Source organism: Dama dama, chromosome 16 (assembly GCF_033118175.1).
Source record: "Dama dama isolate Ldn47 chromosome 16, ASM3311817v1, whole genome shotgun sequence".
NCBI classification, from domain to species: domain Eukaryota; kingdom Metazoa; phylum Chordata; class Mammalia; order Artiodactyla; family Cervidae; genus Dama; species Dama dama.
Genome location: NC_083696.1, coordinates 33,945,210 through 33,970,711, shown reverse-complemented (window position 1 = coordinate 33,970,711; position 25,502 = coordinate 33,945,210). Strand labels below are relative to the sequence as shown.

Here is a 25,502-nt window from a genome sequence, read left to right as displayed (position 1 = left end):
GTCTGCAGTGCCCTCCCTCCCCACAGCACAACTGAACAAGGCAACCTAAACAAGAGACCACCTCCACCCGCTTGTGTCAGGGCGGAACTTAGACACTGAAGAGACCTGCAAACAGAAGCCAAATAAACAAAGAGAACCACTTCAGAAGTGACCAGTGCAACAGATTAAAATCCCTGTAGTTAACACCAACTACACCAGAAGGTGTAGATACTGAGAAGTGTAAGCTGGAACAAGGAGCTATCTGAAACTGAACCGAACCCACACTGTGCACAACAGCTCCAGAGAAATTCCTAGATATATTTTTACTATTATTATTTTTTTAATTAAAAATTTTTTTTTCTTTTTTTCTTTAAATTTTTTTTAAAGTCCGCTATTACTCCTCTATAACTCCTTAATTTTCATTTTAATAACCCACTAAAACCTTGTAAAAAAAAAAAGACCCTATTTTTAAAGCAAACTTCATATATATTTCTTAAATTTTTTGTCTTTTTGTTTTCAATACTGTATTTTTAAGAGTCTAACCTCTAGTCTAGATTTTTAATCTTTGTTTATCAGTATTTGATATCAATTTTAGACATTTAAGAATCCAATATTCAGTACCCATTTTTACTCAGGAGTGTGATGATTACTCTCTCCCCCTTTTGACTCACCTTTTTCTCCCCCAGATCACCTCTATTTCCTCCCTCCCCCTTCTCTTCTCAATCCAATTCTGTGAATCTCTGTGGGTGTTCTGGGCTACAGAGAACACTTAGGGAACAGAGTAATGTGTACATCTGTCTCTCTCCTCTTGAGTCCCCCTTTTGCTCCTCCTGCTCATCTCTATCTCCTTCCTCCCTCTCCTCTTCTTCATGTAACTCTGTGAACCTCTCTGGGTGTCTCTCACTGTGGAGCATCTTTTCACCATTAACCTAGAAGTTTTATTATCAGTGCTGTATAGTTGGAGAAGTCTTGAGGCTACTGGAAGAATAAGACTGAAATCCAGAGGCAGGAGACTTAAGCCCCAAACCTGAGAACACCAGAGAACTCCTGACTACAGGGAACATTGATAAGAGATCATCCAAAAGCCTCCATACCTACACTGAAACCAACCACCACCCAAGAGCCAGTAAGTTCCAGAGCAAGACATGCCATACAAATTCTCCAGCAACGCAGGAACATAGCCCTGAACGTCAACATACAGGCTGCCCAAAGTCACACCAAACACATAGACCCATCTCAAAACTCACGAATGGACACTCCATTGCACTCCAGAGAGAAGAAATCCAGCTCCACGCACCAGAACACTGATGCAAGCTTCCCTAACCAGGAAACCTTGACAAGCCAACCCCACCCACTGGGAGAAACCTCCACAACAAAAAGGAACCACAGAACACCAGAATAGAGAAAGGCCACCCCAAACACAGCAATCTAAACAAGATGAAAAAGCAGAGAAATACCCAGCAGGTAAAGGAACATGAAAAATGCCCACCAAGCCAAACAAAAGAGGAGGAGATAGGGAATCTACTTGAAAAAGAATTTAGAATAATGATAATAAAAATGATCCAAAATCTCAAAAACAAAATGGAGTTACAGATAAACAGCCTGGAGACAAGGATTGAGAAGATGCAAGAAATGTTTAACAAGGACCTATAAGAAATAAAAAAGTCAATTAAAAATGAATAATGCAATAAATGAGATCAAAACACACTGGAGGGAACCAACAGTAGAATAACGGAAGCAGAAGACAGGATAAGTGAGGTATAAGATAAAATGGTGGAAATAAATGAAACAGAGAAGAAAAAAGAATCAAAAGAAATGAGGACAACCTCAGGGACCTCTGGGACAATGTGAAATGCCCCAACATTAGAATCATAGGAGTCCCAGAAGAAGACAAAAAGAAAGGCCATGAGAAAATACTCGAGGAGATAATAGCTGAACACTTCCCTAAAACGGGGAAGGAAATAGTCACACAAGTCCAAGGAACCCAGAGAGTCCCAAACAGGACAGACCCAAGGCAAAACACTCCAAGACACATATTAATCAAATTAACAAAGATCAAACACAAAGAACAAATATTAAAAGCAGCAAGGGAGAAACAGCAAATCACACACAGAGGGATTCCCATAAGGATAACAGCTGATCTATCAATAGAAACTCTTCAGGCCAGAAGGGAATGGCAGGACATACCTAAAGTAATGAAAGAGAATAACCTACAATCCAGATTACTGTACCCAGCAAGGATCTCATTCAAATATGAAGGAGAATTCAAAAGCTTTACAGACAAGCAAAGGCTGACAGAATTCAGCACCACCAAACCAGCTCTTCAACAAATACTAAAGGATCTTCTCTAGACAGGAAACACAGAAAGGTTGTATAAACGCAAACCCAAAACAACAAAGTAAATGGCAACAGAACCATACCTATCAATAATTACCTTAAATGTAAATGGGTTGAATGCCTCAACCAAAAGACAAAGACTAGCTGAATGGATACAAAAACAAGACCCCTATCTATGCTGTCTACAAGAGACCCACCTCAAAACAAGGGACACATACAGACTGAAAATGAAGGGCTGGAAAAAGATATTTCACGCAAACAGACCAAAAGAAAGCAGGAGTCGCAATACTCATATCAGATAAAATAGACTTTAAAATAAAGGCTATGAAAAGAGACAAAGAAGGACACTACATAATGATCAAAGGATCAATCCAAGAAGAAGATATAACAATTATAAATATATATGCACCCAACATAGGAGCACCGCAATATGTAAGGCAAATGCTAACGAGTATGAAAGGGGAAATTAACAATAACACAATAATAGTGTGTTATTTTGTTATGTTCAGGTATGTTCCTTCTGTTCCTGCTTTCTGGAGAGTTTTTATCATAAATGGATGTTGAATTTTGTCAAAGGCTTTTCCTGCATCTATTGAGATAATCATATGGTTTTTGTCTTTCAATTTGTTAATGTGGTGTATTACATTACATAATGTGGTGTATTACATGTATACATATGACAGAGGTCCCACTCACACCTATGGATAGATCAACTAAACAGAAAATTAACAAGGAAACACAAACTTTAAATGACACAATGGACCAGCTAGACCTAATTGATATCTATAGGACATTTCACCCCAAAACAATCAATTTCACCTTTTTCTCAAGTGCACACGGAACCTTCTCCAGAACAGATCACATCCTGGGCCATAAATCTAACCTTGGTAAATTCAAAAAAATTGAAATCATTCCAGTCATCTTTTCTGACCACAATGCAGTAAGATTAGATCTCAATTACAGGAAAAAAAAACTATTAAAAATTACAACATATGGAGGCTAAATAACACGCTTCTGAATAACGAAAAAATCATAGAAGAAATCAAAAAAGAAATCAAAATATGCATAGAAACGAATGAAAATGAAAACACAACAACCCAAAACCTGTAAAAGCAGGACACTGTAAAAGCAGTGCTAAGGGGAAGGTTCATAGCAATACAGGCTTACCTCAAGAAACAAGAAAAAAGTCAAATAAATAACCTAACTCTACACCTAAAGGAACTAGAGAAGGAAGAAATGAAGAACCTCATGGTTAGTAGAAGGAAAGAAATCTTAAAAATTAGGGCAGAAATAAATGCAAAAGAAACAAAAGAGACCATAGCAAAAATCAACAAAGCTAAAAGCTGGTTTTTTGAAAAGATAAACAAAATTGACAAACCATTAGCCAGACTCATTAAGAAACAAAGGGAGGAGAACCAAATCAACAAAATTAGAAATGAAAATGGACAGATCACAACAGACAACACTGAAATACAAAGGATCATAAGAGACTACCACCAGCAGCTCTATGCCAATAAAATGGACAACTTGGAAGAAATGGACAAATTCTTAGAAAAGTATAACTTTCCAAAACTGAACCAAGAAGAAACAGAAGATCTTAACAGACCCATCACAAGCAAGGAAATTGAAACTGTAATCAGATATCTTCCAGCAAACAAAAGCCCAGGACCAGATGGCTTCACAGCTGAATTCTACCAAACATTTAGAGAAGAGCTAACACCTATCCTACTCAAACTCTTCCAGAAAATTGCAGAAGAAGATAAACTTCCAAATTCATTCTATGAGGCCACCATAACCCTAATTCCAAAACCAGACAAAGATGCCACAAAAAAAGAAAACTACAGGCCAATATCACTGACGAACATAGATGCAAAAATCCTTAACAAAATTCTAGCAAACAGAATCCAACAACATATTAAAAAGATCATACATCATGACCAAGTGGGCTTTATCCCAGGAATGCAAGGATTCCTTAATATCCACAAATCAATCAATGTAATACACCACATTAACAAATTGAAAGACAAAAACCATATGATTATCTCAATAGATGCAGAAAAAGCCTTTGACAAAATTCAACATCCATTTATGACAAAAACTCTCCAGAAAGCAGGAACAGAAGGAACATACCTGAACATAACAAAAGCTATATATGACAAACCCACAGCAAACATGATCCTCAATGGTGAAAAATTGAAAGCGTTTCCCCTAAAATCAGGAAGAAGACAAGGGTGCCCACTTTCACCACTACTATTCAACATAGTTTTGGAAGTTTTGGCCACAGCAATCAGAGCAGGAAAAGAAGTAAAAGGAATCCAGATAGGAAAAGAAGTGAAACTCTCACTGTTTGCAGATGACATGATCCTCTACATAGAAAACCCTGAAGACTCTTCCAGAAAATGACTAGAGCTAATCAATGAATATAGTAAAGTTGCAGGATATAAAATTAACACACAGAAATCCCTTGCATTCCTATACACTAACAATGAAAAAACAGAAAGAGAAATTAAGGAAACAATACCATTCACCACTGCAACAAAAAGAATAAAATACTTAGGAGTATATCTACCTAAAGAAACAAAAGACCTATACATAGAAAACTATAAAACACTGATGAAAGAAATCAAAGAGGACACAAATTGATGGAGAAATATACCGTGTTCATGGATTGGAAGAATCAATACTGTGAAAATGAGTATACTACCCAAAGCAACCTATAGAGTCAATGCAATCCCTATCAAGCTACCAACGGTATTCTTCACAGAACGAGAACAAATAATTTCACAATTTGTATGGAAATACAAAAAACCTCGAATAGCCAAAGCAATCTTGAGAAAGAAGAATGGAACTGGAGGAATCAACCTGCCTGACTTCAGGCTCTACTATAAAGCCACAGTCATCAAGACAGTATGGTACTGGCACAAAGACAGAAATATAGATCAATGGAACAAAACAGAAAGTCCAGAGATAAATCCACATACCTATGGACACCTTATCTTTGCCAAAAGAGGCAAGAATATACAATGGAAAAGAGACAACCTCTTTAACAAGTGGTGCTGGGAAAACTGGTCAACCACTTGTAAAAGAATGAAACCAGAACATTTTCTAACACCATACACAAAAATAAACTCAAAATGGACTAAAGATCTAAATGTAACACCAGAAACTATAAAACTCCTAGAGGAGAACATAGGCAAAACACTCTCCGACATAAATCACAGCAAGATCCTCTATGACACACCTCCCAGAATATTGGAAATAAAAGCAAAAATAAACAAATGGGAGCTAATTGAACTTTAAAGCTTTTGCACAACAAAGGAAATTATAAGCAAGGTAAAAAGACAGCGTTCAGAATGGGAGAAAACAATAGCAAACAAAGAAACAGACAAAGGATTAACCTCAAAAATATACAAGCAACTCCTGCAGCTCAATTCCAGAAAAATAAATGACCCAATCAAAAAATGGGCCAAAGAACTAAACAGACATTTCTCCAAAGAAGACATACAGATGGCTAACAAACACATGAAAAGATGCTCAACATCACTCATTATCAGAGAAATGCAAATCAAAACCACAATGAGGTACCATTACACACCAGTCAGGATGGTTGCTATCCAAAAGTCTACAAGCAATAAATGCTGGAGAGGGTGTGGAGAAAAGGGAACCCTCTTACACTGTTGGTGGGAATGCAAACTAGTACAGCCACTATGGAGAACCGTGTGGAGATTCCTTAAAAAACTGGAAATAGAACTGCCATATGACCCAGCAATCCCACTCCTGGGCATACACACCGAGGAAACCAGAACTGAAAGAGACATGTGTACCCCCAAGGTTCATCGCAGCACTGTTTATAATAGCCAGGACATGGAAGCAATCTAGATGTCCATCAGCAGACGAATGGATAAGAAAGCTGTGGAACATATACACAATGGAATATTACTCAGCCATTAAAAAGAATACATTTGAATCAGTTCTAATGAGATGGATGAAACCAGAGCCCATGATATAGAGTGAAGTAAGCCAGAAAGATAAACACCAATACAGTATACTAACACATATATATGGAATTTAGAAAGATGGTAACGATAACCCTATATGCAAGACAGAAAAAGAGACACAGATGTATAGAACAGACTTTTGGACTCTATGGGAGAAGGCGAGGGTGGGATGATCTGAGAGAACAGCATCGAAACATGTATATTGTCAAGTGTGAAACAGATCGCCATTCCAGGTTGGATGCATGAGACAAGTGTTCAGGGCTGGTGCACTGGGATGACCCAGAGGGATGGGATGGGGAGGGAGGTGGGAGGGGGGTTCAGGATGGGGAACACATGTAAATCAATGGCTGATTCATGTCAATGTATGTCAAAAACCACTACAATATTGTAAAGTAATTAGCCTCCAACTAATAAAAATAAATGAAAAAAATCATAAAATAAAAAAAAATAAATAAATAAAATCCAAACCAAAAAAAAAAAAAGGAAAGGCAGAGGAACCAGAGGTCAAATTGCCAACATCCTCTGGATCATCAAAAAAGCAAGAGAGTTCCAGAAAAACATCTACTTCTGTTTTATTGACTACACCAAAGCCTTTGACACTGTGGATCACAACAAACTGGAAAAATTCTGAAAGAGATTGGGAATACGAGACCATCTGACCTTCCTCCTGAGAAATCTGTATGCAGGTCAAGAAGCAACAGTTAGAACTGGACATGGAACAACAGACTGGTTCTAAATAGGAAAGGAGTAAGTCAAGGCTGTATACTGTCACCCTGCTTATTTAACTTATATGCACAGGACATCATGTGAAATGCCAGGCTGGATGAAGCACAAGCTGGAAGCAAGACTGCCAGGAGAAATATCAATAACCTCAGATATGCAGATGACACCACCCTTACGGCAGAAAGCAAAGAAGAACTAAAAAGCCCCTTGATGAAAGTGAAAGAGGAGAGTGAAAAAGTTGGCTTAAAACTCAACATTCAGAAAACTAAGATCATGACATCTGGTCCCATCACTTCATGGCAAATAGATGGGGAAACAATGGAAACAGTGACAGACTTTATTTTTGGGGGCTCCAAAATCACTACAGATGGTGACTGCAGCCAGGAAATTAAAAGATACCTGCTCCTTGGAAGAAAGGTTATGACCAACCTAGACAGCACATTAAAAAGCAGAGACATTACTTTGCCAACAAAGGTCTGTCTAGTCAAAGCTATGGTTTTTCCAATAGTCATGTATGGATGTGAGTGTTGGACCATAAAGAAAACTGAGCACTGAAGAATTGATGCTTTTGAACTGTGTTGTTGGGAGAAGACTCTTTGAGAGTCCCTTAGACTGCAAAGAGATCCGACCAGTCCATCCTAAAGGAAATCAGTCCTGAATATTCATTGGAAGGACTGATGTTGACACTGAAACTCCAATACTCTGGCAACCTGATAAGAAGAACTGACTCACTGGAAAAGACCCTGATCCTGGGAAAGACTGAAGGAGGGAGAAGAAGGGGATGACAGAGGATGTGATGGTTGGATGGCATCACAGACTTGATAGACATGAGTTTGCGTAAGCTCCAGGAGTTGGTGCTGGACGGGGAAGCCTGGCATTCTGCGGTCCATGTGGTCGGAAAGAGTCGGACACGACTTAACGACTGAATTGAACTGAACAAGAGTGCAAGTACTAAAGTTAGTTAGCATCATTAAAAAACCTTTTATTAGCCTTCCTGCCAGCAATGCAACAATAACTTTCCTTATTTCACAAATTCCTACCTATACTTCCACAAGTATAAAATGGTACAGCCACTTTGGAAAACTCTTCAGTAATATACCAAATTTAGATCATGGTAATGACTGTACGACTCTGTAAACAGTCACATTAAACTCACAAAACAGTACACTTAAAAAAAAAGTTACATTTAAAATGGATAATGTTTATAGAACCTGTAAATTATACCTTGATAAAGCTGTTCTTTAAAATATCACAGCAGCCTCATTCATAACTGGCAAAAAATGGAAACAAACCAAATGTTCACCAACAGGGGAATGAATAAACTCACTGTGACATGTTTACACCACAGAACATAATTTAACAATGGAAAGGAAAAGAACTAGTGACCCACAACAACATGGATGAATCTTCAAACATTTTGCTGAGACCACAGAATAACATACTGTATGCTTTATTTTAAATAAAGAGGCAAGGCTAATCTATGACAGTAGAAACCACAAAAAAACCTTGCCTGTAGGAAGCAGGGTAGGGCACGCGGAATGACAGGGATGATACAGAAGGGAATCTTTTGATGTAATGAAAATGTTCTTTATCTTAATAGAAATGTAGGTCATATAACTTTACATATGTGTCAAAGCTGCATACTTAAGACTGGTGCATTCTACTGTGTGCAAATTATACTTCAATTAAAAACAAATCTAGTTTCCCACTGAGTACCTGTTTCCTATCTGAAGAAGGTGTCATTTATAAACTGACAAATACAAATGCACTTGTTGTCAATTTGTTTCATATTTCTAAGCGCTCCAAGCCAAATTTTAGAACAGCCTCCTAGCTTTAAAGTTTTAAGATACCTTAATATACAGTAACATGCAAACCTCAAAATGCTCCATCTGCATGTTATTTCTCTTTTCCACACTTGGGTGCTCTGAATTTATTCCAATTAAAAAATCTAAATAATGGTGTTCTATCTATAAGCATAATATTAAAAATTAATGGGATAAGTCTATCTTCTCTCCCCTAGAACAGACCCTGACAGACTCAAGTTTTGAATATAACTTGAGATAATTATTTGTTAAACCTTTACTATGCAATTAGCACTATGCTACATATTAGCTACTCTTTTGGAACTCACAATTTACTGAGAAAGACAGAAATTATCACACGATATAATAATAAACATAATAATTAAGCACTGTTCTGAACATGTCAGAGATGAAAAATACCAGTAAAGCATGAAGCCACTTCTTCCTCTTTCATTAATGGCAAACATAATTAACTGATAGTGGCACTTTTTCTTGCTGAGCAAGGATGCAGTCTCAGAATTCTTCTTAATATTGAGCTCCATGAAGACCCTAACAATGTGCTTGAACTGGCAGGGCAATTGTTCACTGTTACAGTGTGATAAAAATACACAGGAGAAGCAGTCCAAAAAGGCTAGAGAAAGTTTTAGTAAGAAGGTAGAACATTCATTCATCAATCAACATTCATGTGCCCATGGGGTCACCAAGAGTCAAGACACGACTTAGCATATGCACATGTAGGCAAGCACACACACACACACACACAGTATGAAAGGAGTTAGTGCACATGCGCGCGCACACACACACACAATGAAAGGAGTGCACGAGCGCACACACACACAGTATGAAAGGAGTTAGTGCACATATGTGCACAAACACACACTATGAAAGGAGTGAGGACTACCAGAGAAATTAAGGCAGTAAGATATGGTCTCAGACTTCCAAAAAACCAAATTTTAGTGAAGAAGCAAAACAGTGATAAAACAGGATGTTGAGTGCTATCAAGTATACACAGGATGTTTGAGCATCTAAGACAGACCATGATGAGGTAACTTTTCCAGAAAAAGAAAGTGACTCTTTGGCCAAGTTCTAAAGCATAGTTAGCCAAATAAAGAAAGATGGAGGCGTGTGACATCATCAAGATGGTGACATACGTTGTTCCTGATTTCACACTCTCTTATAAGAACAACTACTCATAGACAAAACACCACTGAGAAAGATGGAAGGAAAGAATACATGGGAGGCAAGATGAGAAAGTATAGCATGTTCCGAAAAACTCTAAGCACGCTTGCACAGCTTGACCCAGAGTCAATCTTGAAACATGAGGAGGATTTTAATATGTAGTAAGAGAATGACAATAGTTGAGATACCACTGATTTTATAAATTCTACAATTATTACTATATGCATGTATTCCTGAAACAAAAAGTTAAATAACAGCTCTAAAGAAATAATGAATCAAAGAAATAATTTTTAATAGCTACTAGCCTTAACCCTAACTTTATATTGACTCACAACACTTGAACCTACTGATCAATTTTGAAAATAAACCTTTAAATGCAGAAAAGTCTTCGATTTACAGTGAAGTTTCAGAAAATAGAAAATTTCCATACACATCTCTCACCCAGTGTCCCTTGTTGATAACTTCTTACATTATTGTGGTACACTTCTTACAACTAAGGAACCATTATTGCCATATTACTATAATTAGACTCCACACTTTATCTGGATTTCCCTAGAACTAGTTTTCTCTAATGTTCTTTTTCTGTTCCAAGATCCCATCCAGGATATATTACATTTAGTTATCCTGTCTCCTTAGCCTTCTCTGAGCCATGACATTTTCTCAGACTTTGTTTTTTATGACCTTTATATTTTCAAGTCATACAGGTACAATGGTCAGTTATTTTGTAGAATGGTCCTGGATATGCATTTATGTTTTTCTCAAAACTAGACATGTGTTTTAGGGGAAAAAACCACAGAGGATTAGGCCGTTCTCATCACATCAAGGACACATACTACCAACATGATTTAACACTAATATTAACATTTATCACCTGGTCAAGGCTGTGTTTGCCAGGTTTCTCCAGTGTAGTTACTTTCCCTCATTTTCTGCAGTCTACCTTTGGAAGCAAGTTATTAAATACATCCCACACTCAAGGGAAGTGGAGAGAGTTAAGCAAAAGCAGATGTTTTTCTGTAATACTCTTGCATTTTCTATGATCCAATGGATGTTGGCAATTTGATCTCTGGTTCCTCTGCCTTTTCTAAATCCAGCTTGAACATCTGGAAGTTCTCGGTTCATGTACTGTTGAAACCTGGCGTGGAGAATTTTGAGCATTATTTTGCTAGTGTGTGAGATGAGTGTGATTGTGCAGTAGTTTGAACATTTTTTGGCACTGCCTTTCTTTGGGATTGGAATGAACACTGACCTTTTCCAGTCCTGTGGCCACTGCTGAGTTTTCCAAATTTGCTGGCATATTGAATGCAGCACTTTCACAGCATCATCTTCGAGGATTTGAGATAGTTCAGCTGGAATTCACCTCCACTAACTTTGTTCGTTGTGATGCTTCCTAAGGCCCACTTGACTTTGCATTCCAGGATGTCTGGCTCTAGGTGAGTGATCACTCCATCATGGTTTTACATGGGTCATGAAGATTTTTTTGTATAGTTCTTCTGTGTATTCTTGCCACCTCTTCTTAATATCTTCTGTTTCTGTTAGGTCCATGCCATTTCTGTCCTTTATTGTGCCCATCGTTGCACAAATGTTCCCTTGGTATCTCTAATTTTCTTGAAGAGATCTCTGGTTTTTCCCATTCTTTTGTTGTCCTCTATTTCTTTGCAATGATCACTGAGGAAGGCTTTCTTATCTCTCCTTGCTCTTCTTTGGAACTCTGCATTCAAATGGGTATATCTTTCCTTTTCTCTTTTGCCTTTAGCTTCTCTTCTTTTCTCAGCTATTTGAAAGGCCTCCTTAGACAACAATTTTGCCTTTTTGCATTTCTTTTTCTTAGGGATGGTCTTGATCACTGCCTCCTGTTCAATGTCACGAACCTCCATCCATAGTTCTTCAGGCACTGAAATCTAATCCCTTGAATCTATTTGTCACTTCCACTGTATAATCGTAACAGATTTGATTTGGGTCATCCCTGAATGGTCTAGTGGTTTTCCCTACTTTCTTCAATTTAAGAATTTCCCTAATTTCTTCAATTTCCATACTTTCTTCAATTTCTTCAGTTTAAATATCCAAGTCCCCAGAAAATTAGTAATACATCCAATAGCAGCAGAACATAACTTTCATACATTTTTACTACATATCATAGAATAATGTGAGATACATATTTTTGTGACCAATTTCTTAAAATATTTATGTAGGAAATAAATTATAATTAGACTGCATTTACAGATGTTTACATCTTAATCATCAAGATTACTCACAGTGAATTTTATTACATATCAAATTATTTAAAAATAGATAAAAAAAATAGATCAATACAGCCCTAAAACTATAACATATGTTATATATGAAATACAAAACATATGTTATGTCACATGTTTGTTTAAATACCACTTGGGTTAAATATATTAAATAGATCCTGTCAGTCTGCTTTTTTTTTTCCTTTCATGTCAGTGAAGAAAAAGAGCAAGCATAAATAGTTCATAAAAATTATCTTTCCCTCCACTAACAGTTGCCAGTACTATCTGAAGAATACGTGTTATCTGCTTTATCATTTGCATAAAACTACCCTCCCAATAAATCAATGGACAAAAAAAAAATGACATCAGTCCAAAAGTGCACATTTTCCACTTTAAAACACATAATTAATGTGTGTGTGTGTGTGTGTGTTATCACTCAGTCGTGTCCGACCCTTTGTGATCCCATGGACTGTAGCCCACCAGGCACCTCTGTTCATGGAATTCTCCAAGCAAGAATACTGGAGTAGGTAGCCATTCCCTTCTTCACGGGATCTTCTAATATATATAATACTCAGTCTGTATTTGCAGTCATCTAAATTTTAATCTAAAAACAGTGATAGTGGTTTGTAAATAATGTTAAAAGAATTTCAATCATCTGTTTTAACAATAAATGAGTTTTGTGTTTGTGTGCACAGCTGAGGACTATATTACTAATATAGTTACAGAGTTATATAGATGTGGTATTCTTAGAAACGGATTTCATTTCCCTGACCTGTCAAGAAGACATCTGAAACAACAAAAATAGTCAAAACTATGTATGTATTCTACGGTGAAATCAAGGAACATCTGACTATTGAAAAAATCAATTAATGGAATTACTAACAAGAAAACACACATGACACAAAAATAATGAAACCTTAGATTATTACCTAAAGAAGTCAAAAGAACATTTTATTAGTACCTTCCTCAATATTAGAAAGTATTTTACAGAAATATCTGCCAATGCTAAAAGGTTTATAGAGACTGTATTAGTCTTAACAGAAAAAAGTGACCAATAACACTAGAAAAGTATGTTTAGGCTGCTCTACCCTCTAATGGCAAATGATAAGAGAAATATATGACCAGGTTATCCACAGGTATAAACAATAAAATCACAGCTTACCTCACAATTTCTATAATTCCAAAATATCCTGAGCCATGGTTTCAGGATTTTTTTTTTAAATAAAGTTTGAAGTATTATACCACTTTTCCCTAAAATTTTAAGCTTACATGTGGTAACCTTTAGACACACAATAATTAGAATGCTAAAGTCAAATGATACTATATTTCATGCAAATAGTATTTTTATTCTACTGTATTGTACTTTATATTAATTGCAAGACAAAGGATTGAGTTTAATTATTCATGACAAACATGGGCTATCCTTTAAATGGCTATATCTCAAAAAAACTTATAGACAAACACTAAAGTACTACTCTTAAAACCAACAAATGTTTTCTAGAATAAAGATGGTTACAGTAACACTTACCTCAGTCTTTTTACTAATGTGATCTGTAAACGAAAAAAAAAAAATGGTGAGACTTCATTGAAGGATATTAACATATAAAATATTTCAATATGTACAAAATATTTAAACTAAGTTATTGAAAAGAATTTCAAAATTATAAGAGTTACACCAGGCTTCCCTGGTGGCTCAGCAGTAAAGAATCCGCCTGCATCCCTGAATCAAGAAGATCCCCTTGGGAAGGAAATGGCAACTCACTCCAGTATTCTTGCCTGGGAAATTCCATGGACAGAGAAGCCTGGTGGGCTGCAGTCCATGGAGTCACAAAAGAGCTGAATGTAACTTAGCGACTGAACAACAACAGTAAGAGTTACAGAAGTCATTTGGGGGTTGTCTCGGACTCACATCAGATTTACTTTTCTAGGGATAAGATGTTAAAATTTACCATATAATTACTAATTTGCTCAGCTTAAGGACTCATATCTCACTAAATGCCACCCATACCAAGGGGTACTATTAAATTCTAAACATTTGAATTTCATATAGTTTAAATTTGTTGTTTCACATACATTTTTTTTGGGCGGGAGCACTTGAAGGGAAGTAAACATGTCTAAAATCACAAGGTACTCTTAGCGTAAAGATTGTACAGACCACTGCCTTTGTGGAATAAAAGGTAGAACAGTGATTTGTGTCCTAACTATTAGCTAGGTTTTTTAAATTTTAAAACTACATATTATAGTGATGTGATAATACTGTGAAAAAAATCCTAAAAATTAATGTATATTTATGTTGACACAACTATATCGAACTTAAACAAACCATTGACTTAGTGACAACACAGTATTTCTGGGAAATGATTACAAGGAAGACACAGGGAATCCACACAGACAAAAGGTTGAAACTAACAGGTAGCAAGTGTTCTTATTTAACTTGGAGATGATCAAGTTATCTAATATTTAACAATGCTTCTCAGGCACAGTAGAAACTTTCCACTCTCAAGGACTAAAAGTAATTTAACAGCATAATTTCTTATGAGAAATCTATTTGCAAATCTAAAACCTGGGTCCAATTCTCTAAAGCATTCACTGATCACAATAGAGTCCATAAACCCAGTAAATCTCAAAATCATAAATTTCAGGTCAAACTACCAAATCCTGATAGGCTACTCAGTCATTCTTCTTGCATTTTCTACTTATTATTCAATGTGAAGCCAGGGAAGAACCATAATTGTGTTTGTCATGTTTTGAAATAGTTGTGCAGCCTGCCTTTAACAATATCAGACTAATATCATTCTCAACTCATCTAATAAATTTATATAGTATTTAAACATACAAAAAATAAAGTTTTAAAAAACATTCTTTTCATAGCTTTGCCTAGTTTATAATGACATAACTCTTATATAAAATCATTCCTACTAAAATTGGAAATTTAACATGTATCTGTTCTTTTAACCCCAAAACAAAATGACTTAGTCAGAAAAGTCGGCTATAGGAAAAACTTTCCTCATCCTTAAATGTAAACAATGCAATCCTCTAAATTTATTCCTAGCTTCACGGACTGCAAGGAGATCCAACCAGGCCATCCTAAAGGAGATCAGCCCTGGATGTTCATTGGAGGGACTGATATTGAAGCTGAAACTCCAATACTTTGGCCACCTCATGCGAAGAGCTGACTCATCTGAAAAGACCTTGATGCTGGGAAAGATTGAGAGCAAGAGGAGAAGGGGACGACAGAGGATGAGATGATTGGATGGCATCACCGACTCGATGGACATGGGTTTGGTTGGACTCCGGGAGTTGGTGATGGACAGGGAGGCCTGACGTGCTGTGGTTCATGGGGTTGCAAGAAGTCGGACACAACTGAGCGACTGAACTGAACTGAATGCACAGACAGGCTTGTTTCTAAAACCAGTGAATTATTTTTTTTTTATATTACTGTTATGGTCTTACTAATCCTCATGGACGGCTTCCCTGATGGCTTAGATGGTAAAGAATCTGCCTCCAATGCAGAAGACCTGGGTTCGATCCCCAGGTTGGGAAGATCCCTTGGAGAAGAGAATGGTAACCCATGCCAGTATTCTCTGCCTGCAGAATTCCATGGGCAGAGGAGCCTGGTGGGCTATAGTCCACGAGGTGACCAATGTATTAAGTTTAAATTCATACGAGTCAAACTGACTTCAATATCAATGAACAAATGGCTGTTCATTTGGTCAGCAACTACTCTTATTTTCCTTTGAATATAATTCCCTGCAATACAGTTGGACCTTGCTGTTTATCTGGTCAGCAACTGTTTTGACTGGTGTAAGCATGGCTTGTTGTTATTTAGTTGCTAAGTCATGTCTAACTCTTTTGCAACCCCATGGACTATAGCTCACCAGACTCTTCTGTCCATGGGATTCTCCAGGCAAGAATACAGGAGTGGGGTGCCATTTCCTTCTCCAGGGGATCTTTCCAACCCAGGGATCGAACCCAGGTCTCCTATGTCTCCTGCACTGTCAGGCAGATTCTTTTCCACTGTGCCACCTGGGAAGCCCCCTATTTCTAGTCTAGTGTAAGTCAAATTACTTTATGTGTAAGGACAATAATATGTTTCAAGATGACTCAAAACTACAAATATCAATTCTTATTTTCAGTGAATTTTAGAAAAGGGGCAAATTCAGAAATACAGAAAGATAAATTCTTACTGAAATTTTATGAGGTTTTAATGACTGTGTTTAAATCACTTTAACCCCCAAATAGTTTATTTCCAAGCAGGTTTACATGTTTTACATTGTAAGTAACATATTAATAAAACAATCTTATTAGCCCAGGTGGGATGCATGAGACAAGTGCTCGGGCCTGGTGCACTGGGAAGACCCAGAGGAATCGGGTGGAGAGGGAGGTGGGAGGGGGGATCAGGATGGGGAATACGTGTAAATCTATGGCTGATTCATATCAATGTATGACAAAACCCACTGAAATGTTGTGAAGTAATTAGCCTCCAACTAATAAAAAAATTAAAAAAAAAAAAAAGATGACAATTCTGCATCAATCCACAGGCAGACTTGAAAGCTGATGATTATTAATTTAAAAAAAATAAATAAATAAAACAATCTTATTTTAAAAATTAGAAAGGTACTTAAACTTAAGTATACAAAGACTCAGAATAGTTTCTCTGGCTTAATAGATTTTGTACATATATTACCTTCAGATTGAAACTCTTTTAGTGATATTGTGAGAGGTTTGTCTTTTCCCTGATGAGTCTTTCTTTTGTCTTTTTTATTCACAACCTTTGACTGAGTCGATGCATTTTCAGCATTTTCATATTCCTAAAAAAAATTACCAACAATAATTAAGCTTGGTTTACACCAGTAAAATCAATTCACCAATATGCAATATGTTTCTTAAAGTTATATTTTTAAAGATAAGAGGCAAATAAAAAAATCAAAACAGAGGCTAGCCAAACTGTATAAAAAGTAACCTGTTTACAGATATACTTAATCTTTTGCCTATTAAACACTAAAATAAAAATTAAAAGCTATACCTTTATCTATAACTCTTGAGAGTTATAGAAGAGTTGCTCATCCTCTTCTTCATTTCAGGACCAAACTTAACACAATAATCTAGGGTCAATTTCCTTTCTCAAACAAACTGAAATCTGGCTTCTGCTAGTTTCTGACACTAAAAAGAAGTCAACCTCCTGGTGGCTCAGACGGTAAAGAATCTGCCTACAATGCAGGAGACTCAGGTTTGATCTCTGGGTCAGGAAGATTCCCTGGAGAAGGGAATAGCAATCCACTCCAGTATTCCTGCCTGGAGAATTCTATGGACAGAGGCTACAGTCCATGGGGTCGCAGAGTCAAACACAAATGACCAACTCACACTTTAAGTTTTCTTTTTCAAAGCTAAATCCAAAGACTTTTAAGCATCTCTTAGTTTTCTCAACACACTTCTGACTATGCTTATTTCTCCTTCACTGCTTTCTCTTTTCCCAACTATATTCTTTAAAATGCAGCTGCTGTTCACCATTATTCCATTCTTAACCTATCTTCATATCCTTTATACCTGTTGTTCCTCAAACTCAAAATTTAAAGTTCTACCTGATGACTTGTGTATGTACAGACAACTCACATGGAATATTCAGTAAATATCTGCAAACTAAGCATGTTGAACTCCTAATGAGCACCTTATTTAATGTCACCATCATTACACACTGTCTAGGCTAGAAACCTCAGTGACCCTTGCCTATTCTTCTTTTATATTTTATGTGCAAATTAGTCATTAGGTCTTGTTGAGTTTATCTCCTAAAGAGCTCTTAAATCTATTCTCTTTTATTCATCCCCAGCAGGGAAGTTCAGTTCAGTCGCTCAGTCATGTCCGACTCGTTGCAACCCCATGGACTTCGTATTTTGTCATTTCCCTTGCCTTCTTTAACTTGGTATTACAATATTCTCTAATTTTAGCCCCACCACTCATCTTCTACACTGTTATAGCATGAGTTTCTAAAATGAAAACCTGAAATCTAAAAAGTTAAAAATATTCAACAGCTCTCTCCCAACAAATGTATAGAAGTCAATCTCCTAAGTCTGCACACAATGTTTATAGTCTATTCTGGTGGCAGTATCTCCAGCAACTCTAGGTACTAATTACAGTTTTTCAAAATGCTACTCTTTCACATGTATACATACAAGATACATCCTCTCCTCTCCTTCCTTGAGAATGCCTTTCTCTTGCCTACTGATGAACCTTTAATATATCAAGTAAGACTCCTCTTTAAGAACCTTTTCCTAAGATATCCTGCCATCCTAAGATATCCTGTCACAACATGGATAGACCTTGATAACATTATGCTCAGTGAAGTAAGTTAGACAGAGAAAGAGAAGTACTGAATGATTTCACTTATATGAGGAATCTTTTTTAAAAAAATAAAGGCAAACCTATTAAAAAAGAGTAAAATTAGTTACCAGGGGATGGTAAAATGAGACCAACGGTGTTTAAGTATACAAACTTATAATGAGTAATAAATAAACCACAGAGATCCAATGCACAGTATAATGAATAAAAATCAATAATACTATATACTACAACACTATCATATGATAAATATCGCTTCACTGGCAATCATACTACAATACACAAACAGATCAAACTAACACACTATACATCTTATATTTACATACTGTAACACTTCAGATTTATCAAATAAAAAAAGAATCCTTTCCTAAAATCCACCCCCATCAAAAGCACAGAAAATTCTATCTTACTGAATTCCCACTGCAATGAAAACATAAAATCTCTCAATACTATACACTACGAGTATATGTGTGTCTCTTACTTCACTCCCTCTACTAAATTCAATAGCTTGGGCCATGTCTCTATCTTTGTACTGCATGCCTAGCAACTTTTGACTATTCAAAAAATATATGGTGAACAAGTGACAGGATAGAAAATGCCATCTCACACTTTAGCTATTATGAAAACCTTTAGGCTAAAATAATCAGTTATTTTATTGGAATACTGACTTAATATCTACATCAGTGTAATTACATCAAACTAGCCATTGCATTGGAGAAGGCAGTGGCACCCCACTCCAGTACTCTTGCCTGGAAAATCCCATGGATGGAGGAGCCTGGTAGGCTGCAGTCCATGGGGTCGCTAAGAGTCGGACACGACTGAGCGACTTCACTTTCACTTTTCACTTTCATGCATTGGAGAAGGAAATGGCAACCCACTCCAGTGTTCTTGCCTGGAGAATCCCAGGGACGGGGGAGCCTGGTGGGCTGCCGTCTATGGGGTCGCACAGGGTCGGACACAACTGAAGCGACTTAGCAGCAGCAGCAGAAGCAACTAAGTGGCAGCCGCCACCGCACAGGGAAGGAGTCTGACCGTTCCCTGAGAATCACTACAGTCCGATAAAGCCTGCGCTTTTCGGTGCCGGCCTATGACTGCCGCAAAAAAACTGACTGGGAGCATATTTTACCAATACCATCTACTCTACTCCTCCTCTATAGGTATAGCTAATCCTTTTAGCTTTAGAATGTAGATAGATATTTTACAACAAATCATCACTGTATGATAATATTCTATTTGATAAATTTTATCTTTGAACTGAGCAAGTCAGGAGGATTTTTCCAGTGTAATCTAAAAGTTCATTTAAATGATTAAACGATAGTAAAGTTAGCTGTAATTGCTAGCTTTGTGTCTAAATGAACAAATAACAGTAATGATTACAGTTATTCTTGATTATTCCAGATAATACAAATAGGGACATGGAAAATGAAACTAACACATACAGTGTACCAAGTCCAGTCTAATGGCAACTTTCATCCTCTTCCCTTGAGCTACAAATAAATAGCAAAATCATCTACTGTAAATGTTCACTCCTCTACACCCTTCATGTTGAATGAAGGAGTTAGTGTACAGTGATATAGTCTAAAGGCCCTTAAGCCCAAAGGCCATTTATGATCAACCACTGAGTAACCACAAGTTGAATAAATTTTACAGACCAAAAAAAAAAATTACCAATGTGTGCAAAAGACTAAAACGTTAACCAATATGGAGATAATATAAATGCTCAATTTAAATACAGAAAATAGAAACAAACGCTACTTTTTGCTTAAATATCCCTACAGTTACAAGCTATATAATGCATTTCAACACATAACCCAATATCAAAGCTTAGTGATAAATGCTAAATTCACAAGGTCAAATTATCAGAAATGTCCTCTCATTTACTTTAATTAACTACAGTGTATCTTCAGTAGAGGGTCTTTTAATGGATGCCCCTGTTCACAGAGTTACTCAAATTTTTAAATCTTAACTATTTTCTATGTTCATTTAAAATAAGTTAAAATAAATCATCTGCTATTCATTTCCTCTCTCCCTTTCATTGTGGGTGGAGAGATTTCTTAACTAAACATTCCAAATCACCAGACAAAGCTCAGTCCACGTGTTTGTGGTATCTCTCAAAACTTGAGGAGAATCTCATAAAAACTTTATGTTAATACTTTGATACAAGGATGGATTTTTACGACAGACTTTAAAGGAGAACTTTTATACAAAATTCGGGAAGGCTGGTTCAAACTTTTGAAGTCTTAAAATATCTAAATCAATAAATGTGTAAATACCTTTTTGTGTTCTTCATATTCTAATTTACTCAGCAACAATGCCTTCTCAAGATCTGCTTCAAACATTTCAGATGTCAGCTAAAAGTAAAAACAGTTTCACAATAAACAGATATAGCATTATATGACACCAGCAAAATAACCATGATAATATATACAGAATAAGAAAACAAATACTTTTAAAACCTGGGTTCTCCAAAGTTATCTATCCATACCAAAGTAGAGAACTCCATGTTTTATAGATGATACCAAAGCAAAAACTTACAATTTTGATATTTTTACTTCCTCATTGTCAATTATCTGTTGTGTAACACAATGTTTTTACTCTAATAAAAAAATCTTACAAGGAAATTGACACTGTAACAGATGTCAAAGATGGTATCTAGTTTTGGACACAGAAAATATAATGTTACTAAAAACAAATAAGAATACTAAAAACTCAATAAGCATTATAAAACATACCATATCGTTAATATAGACTAATTTGCAGGTACAGAACTTTTAAATAAGGTGACCAATTGTTTTGGCATATGCCTGATGTTACAGAAAAATTACAGTGCATCTTTTTACTGTTTTCTTTTTATTCCTTTTGTATGACTGGTCTACCTTTAAAGTCATCTAATACTACTATAATAAAATGATTCTTTGTGATCTGTCTCTTTTGGTTCCTCTCTCTCACCACTCAGTCTCACCTTAAGCTCTGACAATCCAGCTTCTGCCACCTCCAATCAAATTAGTCTCTAAGACTTACTTTTCCTAACTGTCCAACAGAATTGGTACTGTAGCTGAAGGAGACTTTGGGTTGTCTACCTTTGGGGGTAAGGTATGTCTGCAGCTAAATATAGGACAGTTGCAATAGGATAAGAGTAAACTATCCTGGATTTGTTTACATGTATGTGTCAACTTATGCATACCATATAATAAAAATATAACTTCAGGGGGCACTGCTTTTAATCTGCCCACAATACCTTCCTTTATTCCTCTGAATAACAACACTTCAATCCAGTGTCCTAGGATTCTGGCAAGACAGTCACCACCTGATTCTTTATACCACTTGCTAGCATACCCACACAAACATCTCAGCTGCCATTGCAACCACCAACAGGATGGGACCAAAGGACGGAGCTATTTTTTGTTCTCTTGGGAATTAAATTTTGAGAACAAACACAAAGTAAGAAGAGTTCAATCAGCTGATTATAGCCTCTAAAAGTGAGTATACCAGCTCTACTAGTTCATGCCTAAGAGCACCCAGAATTCCTTAGTTTTCATCTTTCCCAAGGTCTCATTGTTTAGTTTTTAATTTAAATCTGTTAATTAGTATCATTTACCAAATTATTTTTTGCCAAAGTTACTCAGAATTGTTTCTGCTGTTTAATGATTTTAAAAAACTGAACTAAAACAGAAATCAGTTCCTAAAAGGAGTAATCTGTTTCAAAGGAATACCTTGAAAATTAGAAAACTGTTAACACTGGACATCAGGAACTGATAAATCATTTATTTCTAATCAATGTTATCCCTTTGAAAGTATCTCATCCAACCCTATACTAAGATAACAAAAAGAGGGGGAAAACTATGTTTTCACAAAAAATTGATCTAACTCAGAGAAAAATACAATTACAACTATAATCGTAAATAAGGGCATACAGAAATTGTCGTTAATTCCCAAGTGAATTGTACATACTTTTTCTAAGGTAAGGAGTAACTGAAAAGAACTGAAGAATTACTTCAATCCAAATGAATAATAATCAGAAAAAAGTAATCTTTCTCAAAGGTTAATTTTTTATACTTTATTATATAAATGTGTATTTAAAGAACAATACAATACCTTTAAAGGTATTGTTAAGAACAATATCTTTAAAAGGTAAAAAGAAATTGGATTCATGTTGTTGTTGTAGTTGTCCAGTCACTAAGCCGTGTCCAACCCATGAATAGCAGCATGCCAGGCTTCCCTGTTCTTCACTATCTCCCAGAGTTTGTTCAAACTCATATTCATTGAGTCGGTGATGCCATCCAACTATCTCATTCAGTTGCCCTCTTCTCCTGCCTTCAGTCTTTCCCAGCATCAGGGTCTTTTCCAATGCAGTTGGCTCTTCACATCAGTGGCCAAACTATTGGAGTTTCATCAGCTTCAGTATCAGTCCTTCGGTGAATATTCAGGGTTGATTACCTTTAAGATTGACTGGTTTGATCCCTGTGCTGTCCAAGGGACTCTCGAGAGTCTTCTCCAGCACTACAGTTCGAAAGCATCAAATCTTAGGCACTCAGCCATCTTTATGATCCAACTCTCACACTCTTAACGTGACTATTGGAAAAACCATAGCTTTGACTATGCAGACCTTTGTTGGCAAAGTGATGTCTCTGCTTTTTAATACGCTGTCTAGGTTTGTCATAGCTTTTCTTCCACGGAGCAAGTGTCGTTTCATTTCAAGGCTGCAGTCACCGTCTGCAGTGATTTTGGAGCTCAAGAAAATAAAACCTGTCACTGTTTCCATTTTTTCCCCTTCTATTTGTCATGAAGTGATGGGACTGGATGCTATGATCTTAGTTTTTTGAATGCTGAGTTTCAAGCCAGATTTTTCACTCTCCTCTTTCACCTTCATCAAGAGGCTCTTTAGTTCCTCTTCACTTTCTGCCATTAGAGTGGTATCATCTGCATATCTGAAGTTGTTGCTATTTCTCCCAGCAATCTTACTTCCATGTTAATGACATGGATTCATGTTAATATCACACAAAAAAAGGAAATTTATATCAATCTTTCCACCAAAACACAAAGCAAACAGCACAAAATATTTCAATATAGAGCATAGCAAAAGTAACCCCATAGAAAATAACAAAACTACTTAAATTTATTCTGAGCAAAGTTGTTTCCATTTACCACCACGCTATTAATCCATATTAATGACATTTAAAATTTACAGAAAAGGCATTTAGGATTATTTCCAATTTGTCACATATCCTGACTAATATTCCAAAAATAAATCCCTGGGCAAGAGAGGAGGTGATGAAGTTGGAAGTCTTGCAAGATGTCATTATTCTTTTTCATATTATCTCATATAACTTAAGTATATAGGTAGCTGATTCTAAGAGCGTGATAAAAATGAATGAAATGGAACTTCTAAAAGTAAAAAATATGGCTCTCCCCAACATTTGATTCTAAATATAGCAGTTTAGAGCTTACACTTACCTTCTAATTATTAACAAAAACTTGTATACAAGGAAATACAATTAGGATAAAATGATTTAAATTTCAGTTTAGCTTTATGAAAACTACAAAAAACTTCTATAAAATGTCACTATATGGTCAATCAGTTTATAAGGATTCATAGAGAACCTTCTATGTGCTTTGCCTGTAGACCTTAAAGAAGAAGCATAAATTTGGCTTTTGCCCTCAAAGCATTTCTATCCCAGTTGGGAACAGAAAACTTAAACACATGACACACAGAAAACAGAATAAGATATTAAAAGTGCTACAAAAGTTGACGGAAAAAAGGTAAACAAGAACAAAGAAGCATACACAAAGAAACTATTAAGTTGGTCCTTAAAGGATAGATATCATTTGGATAGGTAGAAAAGGAATGAAAGTATTTTAGGAGGAAAGAGTCATATGAACAAAAGTATGATATTAAGAACAGACACATTATGGGATACATGATAAAAGATGAATTCTATGAAATACAAGAGGAATGTGAAAAAACACAGGCTTTGGGAGATCACACAGGTGGATGATTTAAATTTCTCTTCTACCCATGCTAGCTGTGACACGCAGCAAGTTATGTACTTCTGTGAATCTCAAGTTTCTTTATACATAAAAAGATAATTGAAATACCTACCTTGCAGGGTATTTTTAAAAATTTAAAGCTATAATATACGTAAAGTACCTAGTACAGTGCCTACCTTGCCCAAGAGTTGCACACAGTAAATTAGAATTTCACTTCTCTATTTTGGAGAATAGTAGAAAATTAGATTGCTTAGGTAGGTAAAATTGGGTTCCAGAAACTCCCTAAAAACTAGGGATTCAGGATAGATGAAAGAGGGGCACTGGTAAAAGTGATTTTAAAGACATAAACTGGCATATTAGGAGAATGAGAACTTAGAATCAACAGGTCTGGCTAAACTACTGCAGTCCCAGCATACAGAAAGCTGGACCTGACCATAGCAATGCGGGAAACAGAGAACACTATTTCTCAGCAAAGAATGACCAAGTTTTAGAACACTGATTAAATATGAAGAATGAAAGAAGGATGAATCAAAAATAAGACTTTTGATTCCATATAACAGGGAGAAAGGTAGCACAAAGCTACAATACCAGGAAAAAGAAAGAAAACATGATTCCAAATTCCCTAAAGTTGTCTAAATTAGAGAATTAATCCTAAGACTTCTATAAATGTAGTTTTCAATGTAATTAATTATCAGTACACGTAGAGGTAGAACTGAGAGGGGAAAAAGTTTGGGCCTGAAAGACAGGTACTGGATAAGAAAATGCAAATAAAACCATGATTCTTAAAAAGTACCTTATATGTAAGTTTGCAAGTTGAGAGCTGCTCATCATTTTCTTTGTACCGATGGAAAGAGGAGGAAAGGAAGAAAAAGAGGAAATGACCCTAAAATGCCTACAGGATTGGAGAAGATACTTACATGTGTCCAAGA

The 25,502-nt window shown here is 36.2% G+C and overlaps 1 protein-coding gene and 1 non-coding gene across 4 annotated transcripts in view; one reads left to right on the top strand and one right to left on the bottom strand.

Annotated features, from left to right (window-relative positions):
* GKAP1 (G kinase anchoring protein 1) overlaps nt 1-25,502 on the bottom strand; it is a 95,027-nt gene that overhangs the window by 48,095 nt on the left and 21,430 nt on the right. For all 3 annotated transcript variants that reach the window (XM_061163759.1, XM_061163760.1, XM_061163761.1), the window contains 3 exons: nt 20,859-20,936; nt 16,937-17,060; nt 13,778-13,800 (listed from right to left, as the gene is read on the bottom strand). In XM_061163759.1, the coding sequence (XP_061019742.1) occupies nt 13,778-13,800; nt 16,937-17,060; nt 20,859-20,936 (225 nt within the window). The remainder of the gene's footprint in view (nt 1-13,777; nt 13,801-16,936; nt 17,061-20,858; nt 20,937-25,502) is intronic.
* TRNAW-CCA (transfer RNA tryptophan (anticodon CCA)) lies at nt 15,721-15,792 on the top strand. Its single transcript has one exon. It is a non-coding gene; the product is annotated as a tRNA-Trp (tRNA).